Source organism: Anser brachyrhynchus (genome assembly GCF_964034855.1).
Source record: "Anser brachyrhynchus genome assembly, chromosome: 1".
Taxonomy (NCBI): domain Eukaryota; kingdom Metazoa; phylum Chordata; class Aves; order Anseriformes; family Anatidae; genus Anser; species Anser brachyrhynchus.
Window position 1 is genome coordinate 44898150 of NC_137694.1, and position 20008 is coordinate 44918157.

Sequence of the window (20008 nt, forward strand, 5' to 3'; positions counted from 1 at the left end):
GGATAGAGTGTGCTTGTTCTTCAGGTCTCTAAAGAGATTCTTACCCAGCACTGTAGCCAACTGCATACCTGAAATCTTTTGAAATGTAGATAGTAGAGTCAAAGAGAAAATAAACTATTTTTAAAGGTCTGAATGAAGCAATTTTAAAGGTCTGAATAAAGCAATTTATGAGAATAAAAATAAAGAATGAATTATGCCTAAATGGTTGTGGATAAGGCTGGCATGAGAGCTGTTTTGCAAAGTCTCCAGTCATAAATAGTGAGGATTTAAAGATTCCCAAGGCCTGAGTATATGGAAACAAGGTCAGTGACATTACAGTAACTTTAAGAGGGAGGGGGAGAATCTAGCTTCATATGAAATCTTTCAAAATGAACCACAAGAATTAACTCAGTGAGCATTGTGTCTGGGATCTAGGAGTTGAGTGCGGGAGTATGAGGAGTGTATGAAACAATCTGGTGAGTATTTCCTGGGCGTAAATTCTGAATTCGGGTTTTCAGAAAATAACAAAACCCTAATTTGGTAAGTCTTTCCTTGGTTTTTGCTTAGGAATCTGAAACACTGTTTAACTAGAAAAGGAAAAAAATCAAGCCTGTAAAAAGGCTGTTTTTTTTTTTTTAAAAAAAAAAAAAAAGTCATGCTTTTGGCAAAGCTTTCCTCATAATTTCTAAGGAAATGTAGACTATTTTGATTCCAGAATATATTTTCCTTAATGACAGTGAATAACCGGAGAGAAAGGCCCCATCAACCTCCTCCTTGCTGCCCTGCATTCAGAGCTACGAGGCAGTGCTGGAGCACCAGCTGTACGCCTGCACCACTGCTGCTCCCTGCACGGGCTGCTCTGCACACCTTGCCTGGGGCTGTAGGGACTACTGGCCATCTCGGCCTTTCTGGAGGAAAAATACAACATAGATGTCAGCTTTCATTACCTGTTCACATTTCAGACACAAGCATCTCACCAGGCAACCTGAAGTTGTATAAAGTTGTATAAAATCCACCAAGGACAACATGAAACAGGACGATAAGACGTCTAGCCCCGGGAGGTCTCTCAGTCACAGATGGCTGGAGGTGGGAGGCCAGGCCAGGCCACCATGGGTTTTGCCTTTTTACCCAAATGTCCACCAGCACCCCCTGTCGCAGACAGAAGACTGGGCACGATGGGATCCTCTGGTCTGACCCAGTCCATGTTTTCCTCCACTGATAGGTACAAATTGGTATTTTCGGCAAAACTCAGCCCACCAGAGAAAGTCAGCACTTGGTCCGAAAGAAAACAAATAACCTGCAGCACGCAACGTCTGTTACAACCACAGCTTCTTGCGTAACAGCAAACAAACCAAATTATAATGGTTAATAGATGACTAGATCTGCACCCGTGTCACCCCTGGTCACCCTGTCACTGCCGGCCTGGGCACAGCCGCTGGGCTCGGCTGGTCACTGACTGCTTTGTCGTCGCAGGAGGGTCCCTATCAAGGGGGAAGCGCCTTAACGCCACATCTCTTCTGTCACACTTTTTTTCTTTTTTGCTCCTTAGCAAAAGCCCTGGGGCTCCTCACGGCACCCCTCTGCCCGGCTCCTGTCCTTCTGCACCCCACGGGCCACCACGGGGGGCTTCACCCAGGTAGATGGAGCCAGCTGTAAGAAATCAAAATCGACAACAAGAATTATAACAAACGCAGAGATTTTGCAGTTTTGGGAGAGCTAGGCCTACCCCCTCACCCCGTCCATGTCCCCCCCCCACACACACACTTTCGGCAGCCCTCGGGTCCCCTTCAGCCGCTTTCCCCGACCATTTCCCCTCCCCTCCCCGCCCCGCTCCGCCCCGCCGCGGCCCGCGGCCGCTCCCTGCCGGCCGTGCTGCGCTGCGGGGGGACCGGGCCGGGCCGGGAGGTGCCGGCGACATGCTGGGCATGATCAAGAACTCCCTGCTGAGCACGGTGGAGGCATGGCCCCACCGGGTGCTGAGGAAGGGGGAGAAGGTAGGGGGCGGCCCGGCTGGGTGGCGCGGGGGTCCCACGGGAGGGGAGGCAGCGCGGAGGGAGGCTGCCCCCCGGCTTGCGCCCCGGCTTCTTCCCCTTCGCCTTCCTCTTCGTCCGCCCCGGCTCCTGACCCTCGGCCTTCCCTCAGGAGCAGCTGAGCTACGAGGAGAGGGCGTGCGAAGGTGGGCAGTTTGCCGCCGTGGAGGTGGAGGGCAAGCCCTTCGACGAGGCCTCGAAGGAAGGGGTGCTGAAGCTCCTCAAGTACGTCGGAGGAAGCAACGACAAGGGTGAGCGGCCTGGCGTTGTGTTCAAGCAGCAGTGTGTTACCTTGCCGCTGGGATAATGCAAGGACAGGCACACGAGGAGCTGTCACGGCGCTCGGGGTGCACGGTCGCTGATGAAATCCAGGGTAGCTGGGGCGCTTCGGTTCTGTGATCGCGCCTGGGAAGTCTGCCCTCGTAGGCAGGGAAATGACTTTTATGACATTGAATTTTTAGCGTGTAGCCTGGTTATTTTTATTCATGAAAGGGTAATGAACAATGAGCGTGCCTTTTAATGGTACTTCGCAGTGTTTTATAGTGGTGCTTCCAGGTGATTGCCTCCAGTTCTCAACTTACTAAAGTATGTGCATCAATAATAATCCGTAACAGGCTGAGAAGACCACTGAGTAGATCTGAGGCATCTCACACCCTTCTCAGGCACGTGGTAGAGGGAGTTATGTAGTCTATATGGGAATAGGAGGTGGATAGAGAAGAAAAGGGCATTTACAGCCCTACAGTTTCAGAAAGATGATCACTGTTGCTGTAGGAGAAAGGGTACCTTCTGCACCATGGCATGGAGACAGGTATGGTATCGAAGTGTACAAATAAATGAGAAAGATGTCTTGATCTCAGCCCATTCCGTGCGTGATCAAGAACTCCCTGCTGATCACAATAGAGGCATGGCCCCACCGGAAAGTTGCAGGTTCACTAGTGCTGAAGGAAGAGGGAAGAAAAATGTTCTTGCATGCCATGTACCTCTGGGAAGTAATGAGCAGAAAAGAGGTGTGCTGTTCCTGGACTTGGGGAGAGTATGGACAGTCCCGTTGAAAGCCAGACCAGCTATGAGTTTTGGGCCACTGGAACTCGTAGGACCTGTGGGAGCATTCGGAAGGGTTTGGGAGAAAGCTTCTATCACCCAGTATTGGCTACGGCCTCACCACTAAGTATAGATGATAAAGATTTAAATACTCGTGTATTTAAATACTCATATATAAATGTGTCACCGCACAAGAACTGTAGGTCCTGTTGTGTTAGAGGTGATGTGTCAGAAGAGAGTGTGGCATGAGCTATATAGTTAAGAGCCACAAAAACAAAACCAATCATGAAAAACCATCCAGAAGTCAGTTACCTGAGGCCCTTACCTCCCAGGCTCCCCGTGTAGTTAGTGGGGAGAGAGGTTTGGCTCAAGCAAAAGCCTGAAGGCTGTTCTGCATGCCTCAGAGTACCCTACTCTCTCAACTGACTGTGCAAGGAGATCATGGTGAGGAGCCTTCCTAAAGCAAAATTAGCATTTACGAATCCCCTGTTAATGCTTTGAGTTCCTGAGAACCTAGGCTTCTGTAGTAATTTCTGTGTGTCTCTTTCAGGGGTTGGAATGGGCATGACTGCTCCTGTCTCCATCACTGCCTTTCCTGCTGAAGATGGATCCTTACAGCAGAAAGTGAAGGTCTATCTTCGAATCCCAAATCAGTTTCAAGCCAGTCCTCCTTGTCCTAGCGATGAAAGCATTAAGATTGAAGAGAGACAAGGGATGACCATTTATTCCACGTAAGGAACACATCCTGGGATTCCCAGTCCCAAGTGCTTAGGTCTCTGGGGTGCTCTGAAGGGCAGTGGTGTTTTTTACTAGGTGACTTGCTGGACAGGGGGTGCATGTGGTAGAAGGAGATGGCAGGATCTTTCTAGACTGTGAAGGCAGGTGCTTTATGTCATTTCTTGTCGTGATTCATGGTGCACAGATTTGGAATATGGATTATTTTTTTTAACTGGTAAAACAAGTGCAGGGGTTAGCCCTGAAAGGCTCTTTGTTTCACCTGAGAAGGTGAAGAGCCAGGGAGGGTGAATATGAAGGGACTGAGTCATTCCTAATCTCTGAATACCATTGTTTTCCCCATTTTCTGGGATCAGGATGGTTCTTAGTCATCAGGGATGTCCCTTGGTGTGGTTCACATCAAATTATAGGAGTCAGATAAAGCCTAAATGTCAGAACCCATCATGGCGACAAGTAGCCATTGCATTGCTTCAAATCACCTTTGAATGGCTTTGGCTGTTGACTGAGTTAAGCTGGACTCAAGCCAGCATCACAGTAGTGATAAGCTCTTTATCCCATTTTTAACCCCTTGGATGTTCCCCTGCCTCTTTGCTTGAACTATTTTGGCTGACTGAACTGTCCTGGGCTGCTGGCTCCTCCCATGCCTGTGACTGCTGCCTGGCCTTTGCTGTGGGTGTGGGCTGCTTCTGCAGCAACAGGCTGTTTTGTCTCAAACCTTGGCACTAAAGCAGGGCTGCTAGGTGCAGGCTGATGTGGAAACAATTTCTGTTTGTGGGAGATAAACATAAAACAGACCAATTCCAGCCCACCCCTTTAAAATAGCATTGTGGGCTGTAATTGCTAACATTTCTGTTCCCCGCCTCCCTTTTTCCTTGGGCTAGCTAGAGTTTGGCTTCCCTTCATGATCTTGCTTCCAGCAGACGGTTGTTCACACCCCAGTGAACATGGCTGTTGACAGCATTGGTGGAAGGACTGTGGGCTGAGCAGACTTGGAGATAACCTTGCTCTCTGGGAAGCTGTTCCTCTGATATGGCATTCATTCAAAGGGCAGGGCCATTCTGATGACTGATACACACGGGTCCGTTTGGGGTCTGTCAGTGGCTGTCAGTACCCTGGCTGTGTGACTTTGAGACTATTGATCTGTTGCAGGCAGAGTGTGCTGGTTCTCAAAGAATGGTGCCTATGCAAGTGCATGCTGGCGGGACCTGGACCAAAATGAGTGGCTAAATATACTGTAGCTGTGCATTGTTCTCCTTCTCCCCCGTGCTGTGTTGTTCCAGTGCTGCTCAGCACTTCTCCATGTTTGGCTTCTTTGCAGGCAGTTCGGTGGCTACGCCAAAGAGGTGGACTATGTGAACTATGCTGCCAAGCTGAAGTCTGCTCTGGGAAGTGAAGCTACATACCGCAAGGATTTCTACTTCTGCAATGGTTACGACCCCCCTATGAAGCCTTATGGACGACGCAATGAGGTCTGGTTTGTGAAAGAGTGAGCATCTGGATCCCGGTGGTACTGCCTTGCACTAACAGCCTCCCCACACCACGTCCCTCTTCTCTTCAAAATAAACTAACAATTTGGCAGAGGCAGAGAAACATAATCCCCTCCCTCTATACCTGTGCATTGCTCTTTTAAGGACTAACTATTTTAGAAGAACACTGCATACCCCCCCCGATGATCATGCTCCTTCGTTCGAGACTGAGTCCTCAGCCGCACAGACTCTCACGATCTCTCAGCGGCTTGCTTTTATCTCCCTCATGCTCCCAGAGCTCAATGCTGAGACAGCTGAAGTACTTAATTACCAAGACTGGTGCCTGACAGGAGTCACGTCCAAGTGCTGGCAGACTATTAGTCTTACCTGAGGCAGGCAGGGGAACATGACGAGAGTGCATACAGGGACTTTTTTATCTTCTTGAGCTTGCTGCAGCTGTAAGATTCTGCTTTTATCTGTGCCATTTGCAAGGCGGTGTAAAGGGACATGAGCATTGCTACCAAAACAACACAGTGAAAATAGGCATCCTTTACATTTTCCAGTGTGTTCAGGAAAGCACCATTTCTGTCATCTGACCAAGTTACTTGAGGGAAGATTTCTGTTTGCAGCTGTCCCTTCTGTCTAAGGTGGTACATTTTGGATTCTGTTTTGTCTTGATCTCAACCAGCAGCTGGACAATGTGACACAGAGACCCCAAGATCATTTCACTATTGTGTGTAATATTTCATTAAAACTAGCCTACACAAGGACCAAATTTGAAATGCAGGTGGTAATCTAATTGAATTAGAAAAATACAAACTGTGAAAAAAGCGGGTACCTATTACTTGCAATCTGAGGGTGCCTTTGAAGAACAGTGAGCATCTAGTGGAACTGCTGTGGGTGCAGATCTTTATAAAACCTCTCCTTAAATGGTGTGAGTTTCAGAAAGGCTTCTCTGAGCAGCTGTCTTTAAAGAAAGAGGAAAGTCTGGTTCTTGAAAACTGGGATTTACACCAAATAATAAGTAGCCTTTCTGAAACTTCAAATACAATAGTAAGGGTGGGTCTTGTTTTAGGAACACTGTCAGTGTTTAATTGGCAGGCATCAAACCAACTTTTTAGCTGTCAACTCTCTGCCAGGCAGGAAGCAGAATACCTGTAATGGGGACACGCACACACACTGTGCTACAGTGGGTACTTGTATAATTCCTTAACTTCACTAAAAGAGATGCCCTCCTCTGATGCTAAAGTGCCTCAAAGTTCAGGTGCTTTCCAAAAGCCATTTTCCTCCTAGAGCTGAAAGAGAGATTATTCTGATGGAGTCCTGGGTTCTGACCAGTTGAGCTCTTTGACCTGTGCCTTCTTTTTGAGAACAAATCTTAGCAGTAATAGGAGAAAACCTGAAGTTCTGATGTTTTTTTCTTTTCTCTTTTGCTGAGCCATATAAGAACTTTGCTGTGGACCTCACGACAGTTTCAGTTCCTCGTGTGCAAGAACTGCTAGCCAGGATGGGTAAAAAGCAGATGAGCAGTTAATTTTCAAAAAAAAAAAAAATCAAGGGAAAAGTTATTCACCATGGTTAGTGATTGCAGCACAGGGGAAGAGAAATTGAAAGGAAATCAAGGATATGGTAGGCTATGAAGGCTCCTTAAAGGAGCAAAGGCCCTTCTAAGGCCATCCCCTGTGCAAAAGGTACCTGTTCATGTCACATATTATTTTTGCCTGCATAGGTGAGGAATGGAGGGGTGTACTGCTGCACAGTTTATGCATTCCTGGGTTGATTTTGGAAGTCACATATAGACTGACTGTGGATACAGACCTTTCTGGGTACTGACAATGAATGTACTGCAGTGGTCAAAATCCTGACATTTTTAGAAATTTCTCCTGTGAAATCTCAGATGTTAGGAAGACCAGTAATAAACCTGGTATGAACAGAGCTGCACATCTCAACAGCATGGTATAGAAGGAAGCTGTTTTTTCTGTAATATGCATACACTATCTGAACAGAGAGCAAGCATGTCTTACCCAATAGAGTAGCCAGGTCTGTAGGCTCTGCCTGTGCAGTCCTGCTCCTGGCCTTCTACATGCAGTAAACAGGTTACAGTTTCATAAACAGTGTTACTGATATCAAAACCTTATGCAAATTCAATTGCCTTTTCTATAAGCAAAGATGCCTGTGTTCTGTCTGCATTTCCTAGAGTTTTACATAAATATAATAATACTGTGAATTACAGTTTTTGTGCTGATCATTGACTTTGTGAGCTCAGTGGGAGTTGTTGATTTGGAAGACTTTAGGTTGCCAGTTTGGGCTACTAATCATGTCACAGTATCTGTATGTAGTCATAATGCTTTTTCCAATAAATTGCTATGTTGGGTATCTTGGTGTGGCCTTGCATTATCTGACTGTATGAAGTGGGAGCTGATGGAGTAATCTCTTTTCTTTTTTTTTTTCTTTTTTTTTTTTTTTTTCATTGGTTTTAGCCACCTAAAGGCTTTGACTGATTTATTTGTGTTAATGTAGGAACTTGGAGAACTCACCTAAGGAAAACTGTGTGTTCACTTCTATGTTCCAAGGGCTGGGATTCATAGTGTTCAGGCAAATATTCGTGACTGTGCTTTTCAACATGCACTTCTATTCAAAAATGTTAGACATACTGTCACATGAAGGTCCAGCCAGCTTCCAGTGATGGACAGTACAGGAAACCTGAGGCAGAATACAGGATCAATGCAACTCTGTACTGATAATCCCTCTAAATATTCCCCTGGTTTCTAGGGGAATACACTCCCCACAGTGTGGCTCAGGGCATTTTGTTACTGTGTGTAGTAGACCCAGACAGACTTTTTCCCGTGCTTTTGTGCGGTTGCATTTTGGGCAAGCTTACTGTTGGTGGCATCCTTCCATCCTTTGGCAAGGAGCTCCTTGCATGTGGAAGGGCAGAAATACTCTTGATGAGGTTTCCAGCAGGTTGGCTCTCTGCTCTGGGCAGCAGGGCCAGCCAGCTTTTGGATATGTCTCCATCACTGGGTGGATGCTCCATTGCCATTAGAGGTGGTCTGGTAACCTTATTTTGCTGGGGCCAGGAGAGTAACCAAGCCAGAGGAACACTCTGGATTTTTGACCCGGGACCAACATGGATGTACGAATACAGGGCAGGGGAAATCAAAAGGCTTGCTCCAGCGCTTCAGTGCAGTGGGGGGCTGCTTGGTGCTGGAGGTGAGCACAGCGAGGGCCACGTCTGGGCCCGTGCTCCTCTCCTGCAGCTCCTGGCATCCCTGTGGCAGCTGGTGCTGCTTCCTGGGGGGGATGCAGGCAGCCGAGGTCAGGCTGGGGGTTATCTCTGCCTGCCAGGAACAGGTGAGACAGTGCTGATAATTAGCTGATAGCTGTAATGCTTCTCCTTGTCAGTGGTGCCAGTGCTCAGCCTCACGCTCAGAGTGCTCTCCTGCCCTCCGCCTCAAATGAGTGGCAGTAAATGAGGCCCTCAATGGGTGGGTGAGGCATGTGAGCAGAGCCCTGCGTGGCACGGAGCAGTCCTGTGACGGCAGTGGGGACAGCCACAGGTCAGGACAGCTGAGCATGGGCAGGCTCAGTCTCTCATGAACCTCCAAAACATATTTATCGATATACATGTATGTGTGTGCACATGTATAACTACATGGATATGGTCATGTATACCTATATAGGTCATGTACAAGTAGGGGCATCCAGACCTGATGCTTGCAACTATTAGTCAGCTTCTGCTGTCACAGAAGAACTTGCCAATGCAAACACAGCCACAGGGCAAACATTTGCAGACCAAGGCTTTAAGTCTGCTAGGATCAGAGCTTTGTTAGCTTCAGAGAGATACTTCCTTTTGTAGGCACATGCCTAAATATATCTAACACTGCATTAAGAAGACGACAGCCTTGATAAAAGAGCTAATTGGTTAAGTTGTCCATATAAATCCTGGCAGGCTTACAATTCCCTAGCCACTTTGAGGGGATGGTTGATTTATGAAGAATGGAGAAGTAACATCATTATTCCTCCATTTTCATCAATCACCATGGCAAAGGGTGCATGAGCAGCTATTGTGCTTGCGGTAGCAAATTTTCAGCTTTGCGAGGCTGCCCAAAGGCAAGGGGACAAGGGAAGAAGATGGTGGCTCCTAGCTCGCATCATCCCTCTTGCTGTAATTACAATACTACTTCTTTTATAATAGCACTCTGAGCAGTGGCTCTCCTCTCTGACAGCATTTCAGCCACACCGAGCTAAAAAAGAAATGCATCTCTTAACAGGACCATAAGGAGCTTTGGATGTATAACGTCTCTATAAAATTGCTTGGCAACTTGATTTATGTGAGCAGGATCAGTGATAAAAGTGACTTCTCTGACAGTAATGGATGAAACACTTCCAGTCTAGCTGCTCCGTCTCTGCTCGGTGCCTATGCCAGCAGCAGGCTGGTTTTGTCAGCTCATTCATAATCTCTCTGCTTTGCTCTCAGTTTGCTCTCTTGTTGCACAAGACAGGTTTTGGCCATGGTGGATCCTTTTTTCCTAGTCCTCTGTGGGAGCTGCTGCAGAATATGGGTCAGTGCAAATGCTGCTTGATTTCTAGAGCAGCGTTTGTCTGAGTCCACACCCAGGTGAGAGTTGGGTGCATGCTGCTCCCCTGACCCTCGCTCCTGCCCACCCTTCAGTTTCTATGGGGAGAAACTTGAGTGAATGGGGTGGAAGGAGGCACGCTCTTCTTAGACTAAGTGCGGAGTTTGGCTGATCAGTGGCCCTAGGTCCTGGGGGAGCTTCAGACATATCTTTCATGCTATCCAGATGATTGGGTTCAGGAACCTGAATTTTAGGTGGCGGTTTTTCAAAAGTACAAATGGAAGTGGAACATCCCAGAAACAGCATCCTGAAAGAAACCACTGGGATTTAGGTGCTTCAGCATCCTTGAGGACTTATATTCTCATGCGTATGGATCAACTCAGTGCCATGCACCGAGCATGTCATTCAGGGCAGTGCCTCCTGTTGTACATCCCCTGCAGCCTGGCCTGCCGTCTGGACTTAAAAATGCAGTGGCCCTTCTAATTCTCCAGGATCCTATGAGCTGATGCAGCTGGACATCTTGGGCTGCAAACCCCTCACCAACCCCACTTACTTTGTGTGACCAAGACCCAAGAGAGAGAGGTGCAGAAAAGCAGTTCCTTGGCCATGCGCTGCAGCGCCATGACCCTGCATCATGGCTCAAGTGTCAAGGTGGTGTTGGGAGTGTGGCATTGGCAGTGTGGGCTGCTGCCTATGCTGGAACAGCAGAGCCCAGCCCCACTCTACGTGGGCAGCTGCACCACCCTGTCCATGTCTGAACCTGGAAGCTCAGTGGGTTTGAGCCTCATCCGCGTCTGGAGCACTGGAGGGGTGCTTGGTCTGCATGAGGTGTGTGGTGGGGAGGTGCCTTCCATACATACGTCTGTTATCCCAAGGGAAAACAGAGAAGCATTGCCATGGCTACTACTCTCCCTTGAGTATTTTTCCAGAGCTTTCCAAACCAGTCTTTTTTTTTTTTCTTTTTTTTTTTCTTTTTAATATCCCTAATGTTTAATTTAAGGTCTTTCTTAATTGGAGTCTGAAGAACCAATTGCAGTGTCTTCTGCTATTAGACAAAGAGGTCAGTCACCTTCCCACACGACCGATGAAGTACAAGACTAACAGAATTAAATGTTGCTCTTAGTATGAGAGGAGAGGATCTGAAATTTGACATGCATCATACTCAAACAAATGAGACAAATGAAACCTTTTACCCAAAGCGAAGTACCAAAATAAAAGGTAGTGTATGGCGTGACAATTTTGGACACACTTTTCTGCTGGCAGATCTTTCTAGCTGTTTAATCACTGACTATAGATGTTTCTCAATTCTCTTTATGAGTCATCTTTGCAAGGGAACATCTTTCCAAATCATCATGTGCTGGCTCATTGAAATGTCTTCCATGAACTGGAAGTATTATTTAGCAAGGGTACCCAGAAGAGGATGGTAGTTGGGATTAGTTACTGCACTGGTATTTATTTGGGGTAATTGAGTTCATGTAAATCCACATCTTTCATTCTCCAGTACCTTGCTTCTACCTGCACACTGGTACTTGTGCATGGGAAACCCAGGAGGAGCAAAAATCCTTTGAAGATGTAGGAGGGCGAGAGTTGTGCTGTTTCAGGGGGAGGGTGGTGTGAGGCTGGGCTGGATGGACATAGCACCTTGGTTGCCCCATAACTCGTGTCTCTACCCCCTCCAGATAGGGTTTATGCTGTGATGGGTGCAGCACACCCTGCCTTGTGTAGGCCTGTCTCCTCCCTTCATTCTGGGGAACGAAGATCTCCCTGGAAATCCCCAAAACAACTCTGCTCCTGCTGTGTTGCCATCTGCTTTGTGCAAGACTTTGGTACACGCCTTTGTGAAGAACCATGCTCTTCCTGCCCCAGGGAGGGGAAAAGCAGTAACCATGATTTCATGAGATACTGCGTCTTGGGAACCTGGCCTGAAACACCCTCCAGCTGGAAACCCAACCAGCTAATTTCAAAACGACGAGGGCCGTCCTGTGGATTTAGGAGTGTGAATGGGGAAACAGGCCTATATAACTGGAAAATGCAGTTATGGTTTCAGGCATATGGAGCACCCAGGGGTGGTTTTGTTCTTCCCAGGTGTATTTTTTTGCTCTGATGGCGCATGGCCCTCTACCTCCAAACCTCGCCTTCAGGGTAGGCAGTGCCCTTTTCCCCCTTCACTCCTTGTGGCCCACTCCAGGCGCAGGTGGTTTCGACTTTTTAACAGTTGCACAGGAGTTGTGTCTGAGATGTGCCTGAATCCAGGAATGAAGCTCAGATCTTGAACCAGGGGAGTCATCTGGCTGAAGACAGCTCTCCACAGAGTTGGTTTTTAACCAGGGGCACAAGTTCATTTATATACATTGCAATGGTGCTGTCTCTGGAAAAGAACAAGAAAGAATAATGCAAGTGTTTTTGTTTTTGTTTTTAATATATATATATATATATATTTCTGTAGTATATGATTTAGGTTTTGGCTTTAAAAATTTTGTTTATTTTGAATGGAAGCCCAGAATGCACAGAACGTAGCAAAATTGCATAGACACAAACAGGGATTTTTGTTTCACCTTGCAAGTTACTCCTGCTCATGATGGTAAGGCAATAGCATTTGAAAAGGCTCTGGATGTTTTTCCTTTCCCTGGAAAGAAATATCTGAAAATAATAATCCTGAAGGAACAGTGGAAGCAGCTGCTTTCAGATTACTTTATTGAAAGCCACAAGATGCAACCAGGCACACCAAGGAGGTGGGGAGCTGCCACCCACCAGAGGGTCTCCTTGAGACTGCAGCTGCTTGTCCTGGGAGATGCAGCGACGGGGAGGAATGGGGTCTCTCCAGACAGTCCTCATACGGAGGCAAACACAATCACTTTCCAAAATCCTGCAATCAACAAATCCATTTATCATAAATAGCCGATGCACAGCCTACTGTTATGACAAACTCTTCTGGAACAAGTCCAGCAGCAGAATTATGACGAGCTAAAAATGATGTCTATTCCCATGGCTATAGACAGAGAGCTGCTACTCAGCAACAAATGTAACACCAAGTGCCGTAAAAATAGCCCCCCTGGAATTATTCAATGCTGGGGAGTTGTCATTTCAGAGGGGTAAAAATGGATCCGTTTTGTCACAAAATATGCATAATATGTATTCACAGTCTTATAAATAGCGTTTATAAAATTATGTGTGTAATTTTATCTTAAATTGATGCTGAGCAAACAGACAAAACAATCAACAAGAACTTAGCCCACAACTTTTGTTCTAGGGAGAAATCTTGGTTCCTTGTAACACCTTAGATAACTTCAACACTGTTGTCTTAGAAATGCAGATGTCAAAAGTGACCTTTCCTTCTCCATGTCCCTCCTTTCTTTCTTTAGCACAGTTTTAGTAAAAAAAAAAAAAAATCTTTGTGTCCCAGATTTTGCAAGTGGAGTCACAAATGTGACGGAAATTCAGTTGCTGAAATGGGGCTCTAAGCCAGAGTCAGGGTCAATAGCTGTGATATAGCTTGAATGGGCTCTAAAAGGAGCATTTGGGATGGTGCTCTTTGGATTCCTCTATCAGTACTCTCCTTCCTGATCCAGGTCATTCACCTCACTGCCTGTGCAGCACTGATGTAGGGACAAAGCACTGGTACTGGTGGGTGAAGCAGGTGAGGAGAGGTACAAGTCTGACTCCTTGGAGGCTGCTCAGCATCTTTTCTTTCCAACATGTTGGCTTTGCTGAAAGGCAGCAGATGCAAGTGTAAAGGCTTCCCTGCTGCCCTGCCCCGGGCTTTTCTTCCTGCCATCTCCCCTCAAAGCCCTGCTGAGGGTCCTTCTTAACTCTAAAGGTGGTCGCATCACATAGTGGTCAAAGCCCTAGGGAGGAGAAGGAGTTGGGAGTGGGGAAGAAGACATGCAGGGAAAAAAATACTGGAACAGTGGAGCCATAGTGCAGCAGATCTCAATGTGCCACCTCATAGGAGAGGGTGATGATTTTATTTGAAAACAAACCTGGCTTCATTCGTTCACTCTCTCGTATCTGTATAGATATGAAAGATGTATCTATACATACCATAAGCAGCTGGATGCCAGTATCTATGTGGCAGTTTACTCTGGGAGAGATGGCCACAGCTGTCACCAGTGGGACAACCTCTGCCGGTGGGGTTGCCATCAGCGTTGCTGAGGAGCAGCAAAGCCCTAAGAGCAGGGCAGTTGTCCCCTGTTGGTAATTGATCACCTCTGCAGCCTTTCAGAGCCTGGAGGAAGCAGGAGGCACATACCTGCATGCAGTCTCCCTCCTCCAGCTCCGTGCCAGATGGCCATAGGGACCTTCAGGCCATAGGGGAACTGCAGGGTGGGGAGCTGGGCGCACACACCAGGGGTGTCACCCCCCCATGACACCGTGCCTCAGAGCTGTGTTTGTGGTTGTGGCATCTCCTGATACAGTGCCCGAGCGGGTGCAGTTATGCTGTGCTGACCAGGGGGGATAGAGCGGTTTAAAGGCAAGATGCAGTGACTGAGAGAGGAGAATAAAATGGGCTCCCCGGAACAGTGCAACTGCACAAGACGGCAGCTTTGCTAAACTTGGAAATCATTTAAATTGTAATGCTTTTCTTTAGAAATCAGCATTAAAAAGCACCTCTAATGAAATGTGATGTTTTTCTTTGAAAAAAAAAATCTTAGAATTCTACATTAAAAAGAAAAAAAAAAAGATTTTCAGCTTTTTCATATGAATCCACAAAATTCAATAAATATTTTCTGGGGAAAATGACATTCCTCTTACCGTTTTACTGAAATTATCAAATGGTTGCCAGGACAACTTTCCAGTAGCACTGGGGTTCACATTTCTGCTTCTTGAAGGGTCAGGAAGGTCTTGGTCAGAGAAATCGTGGAATAGACAAAAATGTCAGAACAGTGCTTTGATGTTTTCCTACCTCTTGCTAAATCAAGAAATATTGCCTGCTAATGTGATAAAAAGGCGTGAGGCTAGCAGGGGATTTATGCCCTCCTGGAGACATGGTGTGCTAGCTCTCCTCCAAGTTCTCTCATGCTATTTCCATGGCAACTCCATATAATGATAACTCCCACTGATTTTCTTCTTTTATCTGTTATTTTGGTCCCAGATAGTGACGGAGCTGAGGAATACATTTCTTTCACACCATTTGATGCCCATCACCAGCCTGAAGTAAATAATGTCCTCATTCTTCAGACCTTTAGGAAGTGCAGTTAGTTCACAGCACTTTGGGGAATTCACCTGCAGAGCTGGACAGAGCTGAGGCAGGAAAATCAGTGCTACAGATGCTCAGAGGAAGCTGCAAAGGGTGAATGCTCACTGTCAGCACAAGGTGACAGGAGCACATCCTGCTCCTGCCCTTCTCCTCCCCTTGGCTGGGATAACTGCTGGAGGAGAGGTAGGAGGTCACTGTGCAATGGGGGAATGCACGACCTGTGTGCAAGGAGGTGCTTCTCTCCTGACCACGGAGAGGAGGCATCCATGGAAGTACTGCCACCCCCCTCCTCCCCCCCTGCTCTCTGCTCGTGATTGCAGAGACGATCCAGCTCACGAGACAAGGGGCAGGAACTTCTCCCAGGCAGGGCTGCAGCCAGAGACACCCTTGACCAAGTGCCTCCAACCCGTGACTTCCTCGCTCTTACGAAATCCCTGCAGCAAGCTGCTGCTGCTGGGTGATTTTACATAGCAGAAGTGGCAGGCAGGCAGCTTGTTCAGGAAAAACCTGGGCTTGCTTCATCAGGACAGGACAGGGCAAATTGTCAGGACTGGGGCAGAGAGTCCGCTGGGAGCCTGAGTCCAGCTGCTAGCGTGGGCTGAGCCCAGCTTCTGTGCTTGGGCCAGTCAGTGCCAGTGTCCCCTGGCCTGCCTTCCTTACTTCATGCCGTCAGAGCACCCTGGTATCTTGGCTTTCTTCATTTCTTCACATGGAGATTCCCACTCAAGCAAGTGCTCAGTGCCAGCTGAAAGAGCGTCCTCCTTCAGGAGGGAAGATTAAACCCCACCGATCCATTTGGTGGTGGTGCCCCTCCTGAGTAAGGCTGCTGCTCCAGAGAAGAGCTGTCCTATTCCGACCAGCCCTCTGCCCTGCAAACCAGCAAGAGCTTGGCTGGGGCTGTTTTAGCAGCGAGGCTGATCATGCGAGAAGCGATTCGGTTCTCTGCATGTAAGGAGCCACCGGTGTGTGCATGGGAGGATGTGTGGCTGCAGGAGCTGGTGTGGATCAGCTCCTGGCTCCCCTGCAGCCACCCCTGAGCCAAGGCAGGGACTGCAGGCACACGTGTTTCCCTACACACCACCTCCACTGCGTGAGAGGAAAGAGGGCTCCATGCCCTGAGTCCATGCCTGGAGCAGCCTGGGTTTGAATCTCTTCTCCGAGTGTCAGACAGCACCCTGGGTGCGAAGGCCAACAGCCACCTAGGCACGGTGACAATATGACCTTCACCCTGTGCCCTGAGTGAAGCAAACTGCATTTCCCCATCACGCGGGCAAGCCAGAAGGATAAGCACGTGGAAGGTCTGTCTCATGTAGGAGCCTTGGCAATTCAACAGACACACCAAACACACAATAGGAGCATTACTAAATGCCAAATCTGAGGTCACCAGTACAAACTCAAGTCCAGTGCCTTGTCCACATGTATTACGATGATCCCATCAATCACAAACAGCTCCTTATTCCCCAGGGCAGAACAGGCGGTGAAGTCACGGGGTTAAAGACAGCGGCACATCTTTGCTAAAAGGGAGGCCACGAGGATGCATTTCCAAGCTCCCCGTATGAAATTTTAACAACATACATGCATATTTATTTCCTAGGATTTTGCTAAGACACATATACCCATAAAAATGATTCTTTCCAGCCATACACACACAGATGCCTCTAACATGAGAACTAAAGCCAATGAAACTTCTGTCAGTGATTTTAACATCAAGTATTTAACTTTTTTTGTCCCAGATTCTCACTTCAAATACATCATGATGCTTCTATTAATTTCAGTGTGAGCATTTGTATGCACGGCTGGAGATGGAGCAAGCCTCAAAAGCTGATTACATTTGAAGAGTGCACTGTGAAAGAGAAATCAGGAGAGACGCTACCAAGCATTTCATCTCTTTGGGTTCCTGTAAAGGAGCATATAGCTTCTTTTAGCGTTTACACATTTGTTCAATGTAGAGAAATTTACTTCCACTTTTAGAATTTGCCAGCAGACAATAAAGGCAAATGTTATTCAAAAAAAGACAAGGTGCATAATGAAACTTTCAGAGAGGCCCTTCCTCTGTCCCACCCCTCTTGTCTCCAGGATTTGGAAAAAAAATCACTTGTAGCTAGAACCAGGGCCAGACACGCTGGTAAATCTTTAGGACTCCTGTTGGATGAAAAATGTGGTGGCCACAAGATCCAAAGCGCTGGTCTTGCGTGAACTCACTCTAATACTGTGCATTGGTTACAAAATGTTTCGTGATCCATCCTCCTGGGTAACTCAGCAGACAGGGGCGTGTGTCCGTGCTGGCTGGAGATGCCCCTGCCTGGCTCCAGCAGGTGGCAGAGCAGGAGCCTGATATTGCACCAAAACGGAGGTGGTTCTAGGTTTCAGGTCCTCACGTGGGACAGGTTTCACCTGTCTGCCAGGGAACTCACCAAAGTGCAGCAGGAGCAGGGTGGCATTGCCAGCGCTGCAGTGCTGCGAGAGCAGCAGGCCCCAGGTCATTTGGCATGGCATGGTAAGAACCCACAGTCCTTCCAGCAGCCTAGCAGCCACGCGTGCCTCACAGAACCTGCTGTCCGAGCAGTACAAGCTGGAGGAGATGCTCTCCACTACCACCCCAAAGTCAGGCTCCTCCGTGTGTGACGTGGGGCAGGCTGTGCGATGTGCTCAGCTGCTGCAGTTCGGCCCCCCGTGAGTCGTGCATGCTTCCAGAGGGCCTCAGAGGGAAGGGGAGATGCTGTGCTTTTCTTACAGAGAGCTCACACCAAGCTTGGCTGTGGTGCAGCCGCGAGGGGCTCAGCAATTGAAGCATGCCCCCAGTTCTGGCTGTGGTTCTTCCCCAATAGACTCTGCCTTTTCTGGCCAAATTCTTGCCTTTCAGAGCCATCTCTTGGGCCCAAAGCTGTGTGGCCCAGATTGGAAGCACACTAAAAGCCAAACAGATGCTTGTTTATATTAAAGTCATGTGTCTTCTACATGCCTGTTACAAACAGATTCTGGGGCTGGGGCTGCCAAGGCAGGCCCAGATGTGGAGCTGGCCTTTCCCTGCTCTGTGCTGTGCAGCAGAGGATGTGCAAGGAGTGGTAAGGCCATCTCCTCAAGGAAACCTTCCAGATTGTAGTTAGAGCTGCTTTCCAGCCCAGATTTCCTCTCTTTCTGTGGACAGTGACTGCAGAAAAGCTGCTTTTGATGCAGCTTGAGACTACTCTGAAACAGATGCAATCTCATATGGCTGAGCGTACCTTGGCCCGCCAGACTCTCTTCTCACAAACCAATAGCTTACCGTGCTGCCAGAAACTCCCGGGTACGTCTGTCATGCTGGAAAATTTGCATGCTTTCCTCTGCTCCGTAGACCACTCAGAGAGACAGATAGATGGGTTGATAGACTTTTCAAGCCTTTTCCCTTTGAACAAGCACACACATCCCTGCAGAAGTCACTACATATTCTTTTGAGGTGACCTGCATTTAAAAGTTGGGCATTTAATCCTGGCTCTGCCAAGGTGCCATCTGACAGAAAACATTTGCCATCTGACACCCAAAATATTGGACATAGCAAGGGGAACCAGAGCACATTCTTGCCATATAGTGGTAATGGCGGTTGCGGGGCACAGGGAGAAGTGACACGGACAGCGTGTGTTATCTACCAACAGCACCTTGCAACGTTATCCACCTCCTGCTTCTCTGTGTAACAAAACTGTCCTGCACACATCGCTGCCATCTGTCACCAGCTCTGCTGCTGGGGACCTCCTCTCCTGCTGACCCACACAGGCAGAAGTTGGCAGCCTCCATCTGAGAGGCTGCATGGCACGGGGAGCGGAGCTGGTGAGCCATAACCTGCCCGGACACCCAGCCTGCTGGCAGCGTGTCCTCCCACACACTCGCTGCTCGGTCCCAGTGGCTGTCCATCTCCCGCGGCCTCATGAAGCACCATGACTTTGTGCCCTAGGCTTTGGGGAATGACCTATGGGGAACGGCCTCCTTGCCACAGACACCTCACCAGAGCTGGGCAGGAGGCTCCCCAGGCAGTCGTTTCTCCCTGGCAGCTGCAGTGCAGTCAGTTAGGAAGAGGCTGGTTGAAATCAGACCAAACTGTGCCCAAAATAAAATGAGCTCAGAGAAGCTTTTTGTATTGCTGTGTAAAACAAGCTGAGCGGCACAGTGGAAAAGCTTCCCCTTTAGGATGGATATATATTTTTTTCTTATTGGAACATGCTGAGTCAAAGAAATGAAGTCATTTCATGGGAGCAAAATCGCAAATTTTGTCGAAGTTCAGAGAAAGATTGTGATTTATTTTATTTTGCTTTATTTTATTTTATTTTGCTTTATTTTATTTTATTATTTTATTTTATTTTATTTTATTTTGCTTTATTTTATTTTATTTTATTTTATTTTATTTTATTTTATTTTATTTTATTTTATTTTATTTTATTTTATTTTATTTTATTTTATTTTATTTTATTTTATTTATTTTATTTTATTTTATTATTATTTTATTTTATTTTAATTATTATTTTTTCAAGCAGGACTCCAGCCTGTTGGCTCTGCTATGACCCCCCCGGACGCAGAGCCCCCCCCAGCCCCGCAGCCCCCCACCGGGGCCCGCTCCCGGGGCCGCGCCGCGCTCCGCGGAGCAACGGCGCCACCCAGCGGCCGCCCGCGGGACCCGCCGCGGGACCCGGTGGGCGCAGAGAGCATCCTGCCCCCCCCCGCACCCCACAGCACCCTCGGCACCAAGGTCAGCCAGGGGCAGGAGCTGCGGTGGGGTCTGCCTGGGCAGGCAGGCGGTGAAATGAAGGAAACAGCAGACACCGCTGTGTGTTGGAGGCAAGGTGTTCTCTTTTTCACTCCTGAGTGTTCCATTAGAGAACAAGATGCCCGTTTTGTAAGCCACAACCTTTGCTTTCTCCTCAAATATACCTGTTACTGGTTTAATGGGAGAAACTCCTCAGCCAGGTGGAGCCCCAGATGATGCCGGAGAGGCACTTGGCCCCTCCACGC

At 47.9% G+C, this 20008-nt stretch overlaps 1 protein-coding gene across 1 annotated transcript; it reads left to right on the plus strand.

Moving 5' to 3' along the window:
* Positions 1–1808: 1808 nt before the first annotated feature.
* HEBP1 (heme binding protein 1) lies at positions 1809–7627 on the plus strand. The gene is made up of 4 exons (XM_080575305.1): positions 1809–1973; positions 2122–2260; positions 3601–3781; positions 5104–7627. The coding sequence occupies exons 1-4, from the start codon at positions 1896–1898 to the stop codon at positions 5273–5275; spliced, it is 570 nt and encodes a 189-aa protein (XP_080431431.1). The 5' UTR covers positions 1809–1895; the 3' UTR covers positions 5276–7627.
* Positions 7628–20008: the final 12381 nt, after the last annotated feature.

What these genes read in the sequence shown, in the direction of transcription:
- HEBP1 (XM_080575305.1), top strand. Translation starts at nt 1,896, where the DNA reads ATGCTGGGCATGATCAAGAACTCCCTGCTGAGCACGGTGGAGGCATGG. An exon ending in CGGAGGAAGCAACGACAAGG is followed by an intron (nt 2,261 to 3,600) that starts GTGAGCGGCCTG and finishes TGTCTCTTTCAG; the next exon opens with GGGTTGGAATGGGCATGACT. An exon ending in GGGATGACCATTTATTCCAC is followed by an intron (nt 3,782 to 5,103) that starts GTAAGGAACACA and finishes GCTTCTTTGCAG; the next exon opens with GCAGTTCGGTGGCTACGCCA.